This window comes from Zalophus californianus, chromosome 13, assembly GCF_009762305.2.
Source record: "Zalophus californianus isolate mZalCal1 chromosome 13, mZalCal1.pri.v2, whole genome shotgun sequence".
NCBI lineage: Eukaryota > Metazoa > Chordata > Mammalia > Carnivora > Otariidae > Zalophus > Zalophus californianus.
The window spans coordinates 7393606-7407533 of record NC_045607.1 but is presented as its reverse complement, the minus strand read 5'-3'; the positions used below and the strand labels follow the sequence as shown (position 1 = coordinate 7407533).

At 57.1% G+C, this 13928-nt stretch overlaps 1 protein-coding gene and 1 non-coding gene across 4 annotated transcripts; both read left to right on the top strand.

Moving 5' to 3' along the window:
* The first annotated feature begins 3956 nt into the window (after positions 1-3956).
* LOC113934855 (translation initiation factor IF-2-like) lies at positions 3957-13890 on the top strand. Of its 3 annotated transcripts, XM_027616414.2 has the most exons (4): positions 3957-4122; positions 4221-4382; positions 12596-12702; positions 13258-13890. In XM_027616414.2, the coding sequence occupies exons 1-4, from the start codon at positions 4032-4034 to the stop codon at positions 13852-13854; spliced, it is 957 nt and encodes a 318-aa protein (XP_027472215.1). In that variant the 5' UTR covers positions 3957-4031; the 3' UTR covers positions 13855-13890. The 3 variants fall into 3 exon arrangements, with proteins under 3 accessions (XP_027472215.1, XP_027472216.1, XP_027472217.1); XM_027616415.2 differs by lacking the exon at positions 4221-4382; XM_027616416.2 differs by lacking the exons at positions 3957-4122; positions 4221-4382 and adding an exon at positions 10318-11948.
* Positions 5874-6085, top strand: LOC113935214. The gene has a single exon (XR_003523963.1). It is a non-coding gene; the product is annotated as a small nucleolar RNA U3 (small nucleolar RNA).
* Positions 13891-13928: the final 38 nt, after the last annotated feature.

Below are 13928 nucleotides of genomic sequence, written 5' to 3'. Positions count from 1 at the left end.
ATGTCTCAGTCGGTGGAGCATGCGACTCTTGATCTCACGGTCTTGAGTTCAAACTCCACGTTGGGTGTAGAGCTTACTTAGAAAAAGTTCCTCTGCAGGAGATGTCAAGGCAAGGAAGCTTTCCCAACGAAAGCCGCCTCCACCCCCTGGGTTGCTTCATCCCATCCCCCGTGCTCTTGTCTTCATCACACACATCGCTCTGAAAGCCTGTCCTCACTGGCTGTCTTATTTGTCCACTAGAATGTGAGCCCTATGCAGGCAGCGATCACGTCCTGCCCGCTGTTCTATCCCCGGCACCTAGAACAAGGCCTGAGTCTTAGATGGTCCTGAATTTGATTAAATGCCCCAGTAAAGGGATAAATAGATGGGTGCATGGATCATTGTAATCCAGTCAACAGCCACCATTTATTAGCACTGGCGCTGGGCTGAACACTTTTCATGATCCCTACAGATTTGTGAGAAATGCCACCACTCACCCCATTTTACAGATCAGAAACCTGAGGCCTGGAGAGAGGAAGCCACTTCCCCCAGGTACAGAGCAACTGAGTGGCAGAGCCAGGTTTTAGACCTGAGTCTGTCTAACAGCAAAGCTCACGTTGTTAACCATGATACCTGATACTCTGTCACCCCAGCACCCAGTGAGCTTAAAGCCATTGGAAGTAAAGAGTTCGGACGGAGACATATTGTCTGATTCCATTTATAGAAATATCCAGAATAGGCAAATCTGTAGAGACAGAAAGCAGATTAGTGGTTGCCTAGGATGGGAGGCAGGGCGAGTTGGGAGGGAAGGGGGAGTGAAGGCTAATGGGCACAGTGATTCTTTTGGAGATGATGAAAGGGTTCGAAATTGATTGTGGTGATTGCACAACTCTGTGAACATACTAAAAACCATTAAATTGTACATTTTAAATGGGCGATCGCATGGTGTGTGATTTATACCTCAGTAAAGCTACTATTTTCTTTTTTTTTTTTTTTTTTTTTTTTTAAGATTTTATTTATTTATTTGAGAGAGAGAGAGAATGAGAGATAGAAAGCACGAGAGGGAAGAGGGTCAGAGGGAGAAGCAGACTCCCTGCTGAGCAGGAAGCCCGATGTGGGACTCGATCCCAGGACTCCAGGATCATGACCTGAGCTGAAGGCAGTCGTTTAACCAACTGAGCCACCCAGGCGCCCGATACTATTTTCTTTTTAAAGACTTTATTTATTTAACAGAAAGAGACAGACAGAGTAGCAGAGGGAGAGGGAGAAGCCGGCTTCCCGCTGAGCAGGGAGCCTGACACGGGGCTCGATCCCAGGACCCTGGGATCATGACCTGAGCCGAAGGCAGACGCCTAACCACCTAGCCACCAAGGCCCCCCTAGTAAAGCTGCTATAAAGGAGTTGGGTAGGGGCGCCTGGGTGGCGTGGTTGGTTACTCGATTACTCGATTACTCGGTTGCCTTTGGCTCAGGTCATGATCCCAGGGCTCTGGGATCGAGCCCCGAGCCCTGTGTTGGGCTCCCTGTTCAGCGGGGAGTCTGGTTCTCCCTTTCCCTCTCCTCCCCACTCATGCGCTCTCTCTCTCTCTCTCTCTCTCTCTCTCTCTGTCAAATAAATAAAAACTTAAAAAAAAGAGTTGGGTAGGTGCGCCTGGGTGACTCAGTCATTCAAGGGTCTGACTCTTGGTTTCGGCTCAGGTCGTGATTTCATCGATCCTGAGATTGAGCCCCATGTGAGGCTCCACACTCAGAGGGGAGTCTGCTTGAGATTCTCCCTCCCCCCTCCCTCTGTTCCTTCCCCCACTTGCACTCGCGCACTCTCTTTTTCTTTCTAAAATAAAAATAAATAAATCTTTATTTTTTTTTTTTTTTTTTTTTAAAGATTTTATTTATTTTATTTGAGAGAGAGAGAGAAACAGCATGAGAGGGGAGAGGGTCAGAGGGAGAAGCAGGCTCCCCGCTGAGCTGGGAGCCCGATGCGGGACTCGATCCCAGGACCCTGGGATCATGACCTGAGCCGAAGGCAGTCGCTTAACCAACTGAGCCACCCAAGCGCCCAATAAATAAATCTTTAAACAAATAAGTAAAAATAAAGAGTTGGGTAGAGGGGAGGGAGGTGGGGATGGGCAAAATGGGTGAAGGGGTGTGGGAGGTACGAGCTTCCAGTTACGAATGAGTAAGTCATGGGAATGAAAGGCGCAGCATAAGGGACACAGTTTATGATACTGTAATACTGTTGTATGGTGACAGATGGTGGCTGCACTTGTGGGTATAACCTAACTACGGAGACGTTGAATCACCGTGTTGTACACCTGAAACCAATGTCGCAGTGTGTAACCACACCCAAATACAAAATGTTTTTTATAAAAAGAGTTGGGTGGGGAGGGGCGCCTGACTGGCTCAGTCGGTAGAACATGCAACTCTTGGTCTTGGGGTCATGAGTTGGAGCCCCACGCTGGGCATAGAGCTTACTTGAAAAAATAAAATAAATAGAAAAGGAGTCAGGGCTGAAGTGTCTCATCGTCATTTACCTGCATGCTTGGCAAGTCACTTCCTGTCTCTGAGTGTCAGTTTCCTAACCAGTAAAACGGGAAAAATAAATGTCTCTTGGGCTTGACGCGAGCATTAAATGAGATAATAGTACACGTCATTATCCCCGTTTTGTTGAGGAGGAAACTTAGACCCAGAGGAAGCAAATGACTTGGCCTGAAAATAGAGCTGGTGGGTGACAGGTGAGGGACTCGCCAGGGGTCCCTTGGCGCTGCTTCTTTCAGCATTATGTAGACTGGATCAATGTCTGTGCACCCACCCACCCCACCACTCCCTTCCATTCTCCACCTTCTCTGGGGCTCTGAGTCTCCCCACTGTCCAAGCCCAGAGCACACCAAGGTAGTGAGGTTCCCCCCAGAGCATGGGATGCCCTCCCCCCAGCCCCCACCCTGCTCCCCTCCTGGGGCCATGATGCTGTCTTGCTTTTGCTTGTAATAAAGAAAATATCTCAGCTACCCTTCCACAGTTGCTTGGCAACCCCAAAGGGGGATGGGGGGAGCCAAGGGGAGGAGGGAAGGGGGAGGACTCTGGAGCCAATCTGGAGACAAAGAGGAGGATTTCGGTGACATGGAGCCGGTTCTTAGTGCTAACCTGGCCTGGCCGCGAGGCGGGTGGAGTGGGGGCTTTCTCCCACCCCAGCGGCTCACACCAATAAATATGCATTAGGGAAGTGGGCAGAGTTTTTCCCACAGACCTGAAAGGCCACAGCTGACCTTTCTACCCCCTTTATGTACCAAAGTGACAGTCAGAGAGAGCAAAGAGCAGGACCCCCTGAGAGGCCTCCCCCCTGGCCTTCTGACTTGGGGAAACTTTTCACCCTCCTCCTTCCCCTGGCCCCAGACCAGGTCACAGCCTCGCCCGCCCCAGGGCCCCTGTTCCAGGGATTTCAGGTGGGAGTCAGGAGCACCCAGCCCCAGGGGCGGCCTCAGGCCCTGTCCCGCCTTGGTGGCAGAGCGCCAGGCATGAGGCCCTGGCTCAGCCTGCAAAGGCGCTCCCTGCCTCCTGGGTCAGTCTCTGCCTGTGGCTTCCCATACTGTGCCCCTCCCCACCCCACCTATGCCTGGGGCCTCCTCCCTTAGGAGCCCCTTTCTCTGGTTCTCTGCCAGTCCCTTCCGCGGCCCTCTGTTCGTCTTCTCTTTCCCGGCCTCACTTCATGTCCCTCTTTTCCCACCATCCACTTCTCCATTCGGTTTCCCTCTTTCCCTCTTTTCCTTTGGGGTGGGCCCCTTCTTCCCCAGCCCCCCTACTTCTGTAGTGCCCCCCTTCGAAAACTAGCAAGTCCTGGGAGATGCCATTTCCCTTAAGTGAAGATGGCATTTGGGGAGGTTGCAAAGGAGGGAGGGTGGGGGCGGTGATCTCTCTCCCTGGTGCCCTGGCTTGCTGGCTGCTGGCCGGGGGTGGAGAAAGTCCGCTCTGAATGGAGTCAGTGTAGAGACAGGAAAAGCAAACACCTCAGCCTGGGCCCTGCTGGCCCTGTTTGGGGGGTGGGAGGGGGCCGGCAGGATGGGGCAGGGGCCTGGGCTCATCTCAGCCTCTCCCGGATCAGCCCTCTCCTGGCTTCCTGGACCCCTGGCCCACAGCATCCAGAGAGAAGGTGGGTTTAGGGGCTACGGACAAGCCCTTAGGAGACACCTTCACCCGCATCTTTCCCTGCCCCACTGCCCAAACCCCAGCCAGTGCCCTTCCTGCCAGGAAACCTTGTGTCTGGGGGAAGGACGGTCTGGCACCTGAGGGCCTGCTTGACCAGCCCTTCCAGCAGCGGGAACTGGGTGGGGAAGTCACCTTGTGCCAGAGCCGGCCCCAGCAGTGCCATCTGCCTCCCGGGCCGAGGGGACCCCAAGATGCTCTGCCCAGGTGAGTTCTCCTCTGGCCCCACAGCCAGTGAGGGAGGGGGAGGCTGGGACCACTCCTCCACCCCCAAGAATCCATGACATTTTCCGCTGGACTGTCTCACCCTCCGTCTGTGATGCGTGTGTCGCTGGGACTTGGGCGAGGGGAGCCAAAGGGAAGGTTGGCTAGAGAAGCTGGAGGTGAAGTCAGGTGGAGGGGAGACAACAGGGCTGGAGTCTGGGGTGCAGGACTCCTGGGCTCCAAGCCAATTTTTTTATCAGACTTGCGGACGCACAGAGGCCCCTGTGATGGTCTCCTTTGAACACTTTGGATTCTGAAAGACTCTTGGAATGAGCTCAGAGAGGGGCAGCAACTCATCCTGGGCGACGCAGCAAGTTGGCAGAGCTGAGCCTCAGACCCACGGGGCTCCCTTACCAGGCTGAGGGTAGTACTGTTGGTGCTATGGACACCACGCTGGGCCTCCTCTCCTTTACTTTCCACGTATAATTTGGACCCTCTGGATTTAAGGGGTGGAGAGGGGCAGACTCCGAACAGCACCTCCCAGGGCCCCCTTCCCTTCCTGTCCTCATGGCGGGGCACCATGCCCAGGGCTGGCCAACCCCTGCCACAGTCTCTTCTGACTGCCTGGGAAGCTTGGTTGGTCTTTGCCTTACAAGTCCCAGAGAACAGGGCCCCCGTTGCTCTCGGTGTCCGACCATAAGACCCTCATGCTGTAATCAAAGTACAACCATTTCCTGGGAAAGAACGTCAACAGCTGACTGCATGCCACCAAGTCCTAGCAGTGCCCACCTTGAGGTGTCCTGGCCATTGGACTTGGCTGCATGGATCTTGCTGAATAGAAACTGGCAGCCCTCATGGAGTCAGGCGCTGTTCTAAGGCCTTCTAAGTAGTGCACTGAATGGTCAGCACACTCCTACAAGGTGCGTTCAGTTTTACAGGTGGGAAAACTGAGGCACAGAATGTTGCAGGCCCTTGTCCACCATGGACCTACTACCAGGAAAAATCAGAGCTAGAATTGGAACCCATAGCCTGGCTCCAGAGCCAGGAGCCCTTAAATGTTCCAGCCTGCTTCTAATGCCTAGGAGGTCTCCGCTAGAGGTCATTTGGTCCAATCCCCTGCATCTGGGTGTCTGCTGGGCCAACCTCTGTTCACAGACAAGAATCAATCTCGTTTTTTAAAAGCACCTGCTCCAAGGGTGGAATTCCCCCTGGGGGTAATCAGACATTTATTTATTCATAGCCTTCTGGCCAGGAGGGGAGGCCCTCCCACCCAGAACTCCCCCGGGTCCAGCTGCCTCCTAGCCTCTCTCCTCACTGCATTATAATCAGAAGTGAGCCAGCCCTGTCTTGTGTCTCGGTTGCACAGCCTCCAAGCTGTGTGGCCCTGGACAAGTGACTCAACTTCTCTGAGTCTCAGTTATCCACTGTCAACTGGAGTTCATGATGCACCTGCTTTGTGAGGTTGCTGAGAAGGAAATGATCAAAGGGAATGACAAGACTGTATTTTCAGGGATCGTTTCTATAGTTTGTTACTGGAGAAGTTTCTCTGAACTGTCTAGAGCCTCAGAAACCACGAGGAAGATGCAGTGTTCTCTCTCAAGTGTGAAGCCGGGTCTTGGTGTTGCTTCTGCAACTGCCATTTGTCATCCATAATTGTCCTTCTCTTCCTTCGGGAGAGCGAGAGGGAGAGGATGGTGCAGAGTGGTCTCTGTAGTTAAAAAAAAAAAAAAAAAGACGGCCAGAAAGGGGTTAGTGATCACAGTGCCTGGCACCTGTGAAGTGCCCAGAACCAAAGAGTCAATACTAATATCACCATATTGCCATCATCATCTCATCATCATCATGGAAATCCCTCTCCTTGTGAGATCAGAGCCTCATGCTTTTGGCCTTCTAGTTTATAGCCTCCTCATTACAGATAGGGAAACTGAGGCCGAGAGTGGGGAAGGACTGGCCCAGGGTCACGTGGCAAATTGGTGGCAGAGCAGGAAGCAGCTCTCAGGCCCCCCTGACCCCCCATGGGATCCCCATCCCTTCTCCTTGGCTCCCTCCCCAGCTCAGGCCCTCCTCTGGGGAGCTCAGGGTCGGGTTCCTGGCACCCAGTCCCGCCCAGGCAGGGCCGGGGAGAGAAGTGGTGGCGGTGCTCGGCGGAGTAGGCGCAATAGCCCGGCGCGTTCTCAGCCCTGGCTCTTTGTCTGCTGCTTTGTGATGGTAAGTGCCGCTCCTAAATCAGTTCTGTGACACCGTTATTGTTGCCCAGCGCGCAAAGAGTCTAAACTTTTCCCCTGAGGTCAAGAATGTGGCCGGTCCCCAAGCCGCCAGGAGCAGGGGCCTGGGTGGCTGGGGGTGGGGCTGGGGCCTCACCCCGAGCCGGGCGAGATGTGGAGGGGAGGGGGTCAGCGGGAACAAAACGCTTTGAAATGCCTCCTCTCCATCACTGCCAACATTGTCCGCTGCCCGCGGGGGGCCTGGCACCGCCTCGCCGGGGCTCCGGCCCCCAGCCCTGGCCAGGCCCGGCCCGGCATCTGAAAATGGACAGAAGGTTATTGTCCCCCTTCGCAGTCCTTTGTCTGCTCCAGTTCCAGATGTCTAGGCTGGGACCAGGGAGCTGACCCATGGTGGGCAGGGGGGAGAGGACAAAGGGGGGAGAGCACGGGTCACTGCATCCTGAGGGGTCGTTCCCAGACCCTGAGATCCCACCCAGCCGCAGCCCAGTCACCTTCTGGGCTGTCTCAGCCCTGGGACTGTCCCCTGTTCCCTCGTCCTTCCTCCCCCTCCCACCAGACCAGGTTCCTGCCTCAGGAGGGAAGGCCGCAGGGGTGCAGGAGTTAAGAGCTGGATGCCTTGGGATCCCTGCAGCTCTATCTCAGTCGCTGTGATCTTGGGCAGGTTGGATCCCTCTTGCAGCCTGCTGTCCCCATGGAGGTTCCACGGACCAGGGTTCATTGATTGACAAGGAGCGACAGAGCCCTCCTGTATGCCAGCTCCATGCTGGGCGTGAGGGGGCACAGGCCCGGGTGGGCCACTCAGACCCTTCCAGATTGCGGTTAGTGGTCCTAACAGGAAGGGGTAATAAAATGCCCCCCTCCCCCGCGTGGGGTGCTGGGCCAACCATCTCATCCTTTTCACAAGAAAATCAAGGACGCAGAATATTTTCCAGCTATGGACACTGAGACTGGGATGTCAAGTCAGTTGCCCAAAGCCGGGCTGCTGGAAACAGCAAAGCCGGGCTTCTAGCCCAGGCTGACCCGCAGCCACTGACAGGAACGATCTGCTAATAAACTCTTGGAAGGTATTGAGCACAGAGCCCGGCATGGCTCCAGGGCGCTGGTGGTGTCAACTCCACCCATCAGTTATCCCATTCCACAGATGGCCCTTACCAGCGCCCAGCCCCCGGGGTGGGGGTGGGGGGACAGGGGGGGTGGGAGGCAAGGAGCTGGGGGGAACTGAAATAGCACCACCACCAAGGGCTCGGATTCGGGGAACCGCCAGGGCAGCCCCGTTTAAAACCCCAGGTCTGTACAGGCTTGGGCAGGCCGCTTAGACTCGCCACGTCTCCGTTTCCTCATCTGTAAAATGAAAGTCTTCCCTGCTTCACGGGACCCGTGTGAAAATTAAGTCAGAGAATACATTTAAAGCCCTTAGCCCAGTGTCTGGCACGCAGCAGGGGGTTCATGATAGCTAGTAGGAGTAGTAGTATTCTGAATGGGGTTCTCATTTGGCCCTTTGAACCGTCTTACCTGGGGTCGCCTGAGGACAAGGCTCCGTGGCGGGGAGGGGTGTCTGGTTAGCAGTCGTTGAGGGGGGCGGGGGTAGCGAGGCTTGGTCTTCTTGGGGTCTCTGGAAGTCTCTCACCGGGCTGCTTCCAGGAGACGGGGGGGGGGGGGGGGGGGGGCAATGGAGAAGGGAGCTGGGCCCAGAGGAGTTAACAGCCCGCAGGCCCCGGACCAGCAGGGCTGCCACGCTGCAAGCCACAGCCATGGCCACGGTTTCAGCTGGGGAGCCAGGGCTGCTCCCTGATGGGCAAAACAGCTGGCTGCCCGGGAAAAGCAGCTGGCCTAGCCCCAGCTTCCTGCGGACTGAGGCAGAACCTCAGAGGAGGCTAACTCCCCATCTGGGGTCCTGGGAGACCCGGGCATGGCCAAGAGGCAGAGGGTGGGCCTCTGGAGTGGGTGTGGGCGTTGGGTGGGACCCCTGAAGATGAGGGGGTGTGGGCAGATCCCTGGAGCAGAGACCAAAGCAAGCAGCATGGACAGAGTGACTCCAGCTGGGCGAGGGGTCTCAGTCTCCCCTCAAGGAGGAAAGATGAGGGGCAGGGGAGCCGATGGGGGTCAAGCCTGCACACAGCCCTGGGTCCTCTTGGAACGGGACTTGGAACCTGAGCTAGGAAGGAACCCAGGCGGGTCTCCTGGACTCCTATCTGCCGAGCTGTACCCAGGACCAGGAGCAGGGCATGGGCTCCTCCTCTGGGCAGGAGGCTGGGATCCCTTGACCACAAAGCAGGACAGGGGCCCAGAGAGCCCCCAACCCAGGAGACGTGAAGCTGGCAGCTGGTAAGAGCTCCATCCACGCATTCTCTCCGCCGTGGGCCCCTGTTCCTAGCTTGCTTGGCTGCTAGGCTATGAGGACCCCAACACTGGGGCTCTGTCGGGGCCCCAGGGTACCTCCAGGCTGCTCCCGCCCATGGGCGGAGAAGCAGCACCTGAGACCTCACCTGAGGTTGGGCAGGATAGGCAGAGGGTTAAACGGGTATAGCCAGAGGCAACTGGACCAGAGCCGCCTGCCTGGGCTCCTGGCCCCCAAGCCCCACAGGCCAGACACCCTAATTTCTTCCTGACCAAGGGGGCTTTTCCAGCCCACCTTCCTAACCTCCAGGAAGAAGGGGTTGGCCCCTACCTTGGGTGTGCCAGCCTCAGCTCCCCCCTCCCTGATGAAAGCCTCCCTGCAAAGCCTTTGCCAAGTGGGCAGGCCTTGGAGCAGAGGCTTTAGGGGGGTGGGGGGGGTGGGGAGGGAGAAGGCACAGGGGAGGGGGATAATTCTTCCTGGGTCTCTAGCTCCCGAAGCCAAGCGAAAGCCTGGGGTGCTGGCGCCACCCTCTGGCTCTGGCCAGAACCACAATGGCTGAGGGATGGGAGTGAAGATGCTGTTTTGGGTGGGGTGGGGGTGACCCAGAGCCTAGTTAGATGATGGCTCAGGGGTGGTCTGGACCTATTCGGCCAGATGGGCCCAAACCATCATTTTTTTCCCAGGCATATAATCTACATGGCCTGGACAATGAGGCCATAGGTCCCAGAGAACAGCGGCTTCAAACTAGCCTGCATCACAATCACCTGGAAGCCTTATTGGTTTAACCTCCACTCCCACAGCTTCTGATTCACTAGGTGTGGGGAGGGGCCTAGGAATTTGCATTTCTAACAATTTCCAGGTGAGGCTGATGCTGGCTGGTCCGGGGACCATGTTCCGACAACACTGCTTCAGCGTTTCTGTGAATTTGGCCCAATATTACCTCCGTAGAGTATGTCCTATTATTATATTTTGGGGTGAAAAGTGAGTGGAAATGGCAGCACAGGTGCATGATCAGCCCACCTCAGTGACCCACTGGTCACTGGTTCACGGCCCAAGCGGAAGGCAGACGCTTAACCCACTGAGCCACCCAGGCGCCCCCAGAGCAATCTTTTTAAGACAAATCACATCACTTCTCTGCTTACCCCCTCCAGTGTCTTCCTATTGCGCTTTAAAAAAAAAATATCCAGGGGCGCCTGGGTGGCTCAGTCGTTAAGCGTCTGCCTTTGGCTCAGGTCATCCCAGGGTCCTGGGATCGAGCCCCGCATCTGCATCGGGCTCCCTGCTCGGCGGGAAGCCTGCTTCTCCCTCTCCCACTCCCCCTGCTTGTGTTCCCTCTCTCACTGTGTCTCTCTCTGTCAAATAAATAAATAAAATCTTTAAAAAAAAATATCCAAACTCCTGTCTCAGCTTCAAGGCCCTAGCTGATCCTCACCTCTTTCCACCCTCCCCTTGCTCACTGGGCTCCAACCACTGGCTTCCTGGGTTGCACCCCCTGCAGGGGCCTTGGCCGGACCTGTTCCCTCCCTGTGGAACACTCTTCCCCCAGGACTGCCCTTGGCTGGCTCGCTTACACCCCGAAAGAGATCCACTGACTCCTCTACTCAATGTTGCCTCCCACCCCCAGCAGTTTTCTGTTCTTCTTAACTGGTTTTATGTCGTATGCAGCATTTACCCTTCTTGGAAACTATCTCTTAATTTATCAGCTTGCTTGCTTGCTTCCTGTCTGTCCCCTCATGGAAATGTGAGCACCCTAGAGGCAGAGGTGCACCTTCTACCTGCACATGTAGTAAGTCTGTGCTCAATAAATACTTGCCGAATGAATGGGATTATATAGGATGCCGTGTCAGGGTATGTGCCCCCAACATGACGTGCGGAAGGCTTTCCATGAGAAGCAAGTTTCAGCTGACACTGGAGGGCCTGTAGGAGTTGTCCAGAAAGACCAGTTCAGGCAGAAGGAAGCGAAAAAAAAAAAAAAAAAAAGGATGTGGGACGGTCCTAAAGCATGGAGTGTTTGGGAAACCGTACCTTGTCCAAATTGGCTTGAGCAGGAGAATTAAAGGGGAAGGAAGAGGCAGGGGAGGTGAGAGGAGTTGGAGAAGTGTCACGCAGGCCATTGCAGGGCCTCGGTGCTCCCAGTGGGCAGTCCCTGAAGGGTGTTAACCGCAGACATTTCCAAAGGGTGGCTGAGGGCAGAATGGTTTCTAGGGCGAACACGTGGGGGGCAGGTCTCTGGGAGACGCTATGGGCCCCATGAGTGGTGCTGGTGCCCTGAGCCAGGCGAGTGGCAGTGTGGAAGGAAAGAGGTGGCCATGTGCAAGAGATACTGAGGAGGCGGGCCTGCCCGGACACGGTGATGGAGTGGGCTGAAAGAGGGACCTGTCATCTCGGGACACCGGACTCTCCAGCTCGAGGGACCTGGTGGCCGAGGTGCCGTTCTCTCGACTGGGGAGGCCAACAGAGGGGGGGCGTGTTTGGGGGAAAGGTTGGGGTTCTGTTTTGAACATGTGACTCTTGATCTCAGGGTCGTGAGGTTGAGCCGCACACTGGGTGTCGAGTTTACCTAAAAAAACCCCAAAACCAAAAACAGGTGGAATTGGGGTCCAGATGGGCAGTGGAGACTCCTGTTGGTTTTCCAGAAAGACAGAGTGGCCCATGCGGTCAGGTGCTGAAGGGAGCCCTCTGGATGAGGAGGCAATGAACGTTGAGGGGAGTGGCCAGGAGGACCCTGGTCTTGGCAGGAGCAGTTTGGCTAGAGCAGCCTTGGTGTGTGTCAAGCCATGATGGGAGATGAGGAAGGGAGACCTGGAGCAAAGCACAGATCCCCCTTCCAGAGGTTCGGGAGGGAGAGAGAGAGATAAGGCTGTGGCTGTTTTCTTATTTTAAGCTGGGGGAGATTTAAGTCCTTTGGAATGTCAAAGGAAGCACCCAGAAGAGAGGGAGGCTGATGATCCAGGAAGGGCAAGGGGATGGAACTTGGAGCTTCGGAGCTGTTCCATCGTGACGAGGGTGAGGAGGGGGCGCCTCTTCCTTTATACCAGGCAGTGAGAGCTGAGGCAGGCTTGGCGGCAGGGGATGGAGGCTTGGACGCTGGAAATGAGAGCTCCCAGGTGAGGGCTTCTCTTTTCTCCAAAAAGTAGCAGGGAGATCCTTGCTCGAGTGGGGGCTTCAGAAGCTGTGACATGCCACAGAGGAGAGGGGGCAGGAGCAAGGGAAACTGGCCCGTTGGGCCTGGCGAGAGTCCCGTTGAGAGTGGAAATCCTGAGTCTGCAGTAGTCCCACCACGCCAAAAAGCAAGATGGTTATAGGGTTTTCCTGGGCAGGGATGATGGGAGACCCCACAGGCAAGGGAGTCAGTGACAAGGATGGGTTACTGGATGGACTGGGGAAGGAGGAAGGGGACAGTGGGAGGCGTGAATGCATTCAGAGGAGGAGAAGGAGGAGGAAGAAGACTTGAGGCCAGAGAAGAATTTGGAAGCCCCTGTGACCAATAGGATGGGCAGAGGCTCTGGGATGACTCCGGGACAGGTCAGGTGGGGCATACCGCTTGGCTTTAGAAATGGAATCCCCATTCTGGGGATGGGAGTGCCTTCCGGCCAGAGGCTACCATGCAAGGGAAGGGACTCTTCCATGAGGCCTCAGACCTTTCATTGCAGGGCCACTGGCCACCGAAGCTTTGACCGGGGTCTGGTGGAAGCTTAGGAGCTGCGCTGAAGACCGGGACTCCCGGGTTCGATGCCCCCACAGGCTGCCCCGGCACCAGGCAAGTCCACTCCTTGCTGGTTCCCCACCCCTTCCCTCCCAGCAGAGATAGTGTGCACAGGCTTAGCCCTCTTCTCTGACCCTGGGAAGAGCCTGAAGGGAGACCCAAAGCTGCCATAGGAAAGTAGGCCTCCAGGTGGGTGGCGGGGCGCGGGCGGTGAATGGAAGGAGAGCCTGGTTTCTCCAGTCCTGTCTTCCAGCCTCAGCAACTCTTTCCGGGGTCATGCTCCATGCAAAGAGAAGCATCCAGTGCGTTCATTCTTTCGAGGCATCCTTGCAAACCCATCCAGTTGAGGACCAGAGGCTCAGGGAAAGTGACCTGTCTGGGATCACAGCAGATACTGAGCTGGAATTGGCCTGGGGCCCTCAGGGCCCTCCCTTTCTGCCCTCTCCTTAAGGGAGGCTGCAGCCCCCTTCTCATCTCAGCAGGGGCCCTGAGGCCGATTCTGCCCCGGGGGAGGCTGTCCTGCTTTGGACAGGGCTGGGTCAAGGTGCGGGCTCCGTGGTGCCCCCTGGGCCTACACTCCGCCTGAGAGTGGGCTTTGTTCTCTTAAAGGGCCTGAGCAGCGCCGGCGCTGGCGGCGGAGGCGAGGACGACAACACGCGGAGGACGCCAGGCTCGGGACGCAGCTGGGATGGCGCGCCCAGGTCCGGGGGACCCCCGCCCGTGCCCCCCGCCCCGGGGGGCTGGATGGCGCGCCCAGGTCCGGGGGACCCCGCCCGCGCCCCCCCGCCCGGGGCTGTCACCGCGCAGGTCTGCGAAGTTCCGCATGGGTCCGCCAGAGGGCGCCCGGGGGCGGAGGCGGGGCGGGGCGGGGCGGAAGCGGGGAGCCGGGCAAGGGCTGCGGCCCGTCGGTCCCGCCCCGCGGGGTTGCGGCTCAGGTCAGAGGGTCGGATGCGAGGCCGGGGAATCCGGACTCAGGGGCGTCGGACGCTCGGTAGAGCCGGATTCCGGGGGCTGAACGCACCAGGCTTCGGAGTGGAGCGTTCTCAGGCGCCGGAGCGGCTCGGATGCCGTCCCCCCGGACCCTCCCCTCGTCCCCCGTTCCCCCCCGCGCCGGCCAGCTGGGAGGGGGCTGCCCCCGGGTCGCGCGTGGGGCGGGTCTCCGGGCCCTGGGCCTCCGCCACCCAGGGTTGTGGAGAGGACACTTGAGAATCAGCGCGTAGCGGTTGGGAGGTGGAGCCCAGTCTTTGGGGGTACGCTTCCCACCCACCCCCCGCCCTTGT

Bases quoted from the DNA above. Each gene is read 5' to 3' on its own strand.
- LOC113934855 (XM_027616414.2), top strand. From the start codon at position 4,032: ATGGGGCAGGGGCCTGGGCTCATCTCAGCCTCTCCCGGATCAGCCCTC. The intron at 4,123-4,220 runs GTGGGTTTAGGG...CCTTCCTGCCAG, and splicing joins CCACAGCATCCAGAGAGAAG to GAAACCTTGTGTCTGGGGGA. The intron at 4,383-12,595 runs GTGAGTTCTCCT...CTTTCATTGCAG, and splicing joins CCCCAAGATGCTCTGCCCAG to GGCCACTGGCCACCGAAGCT.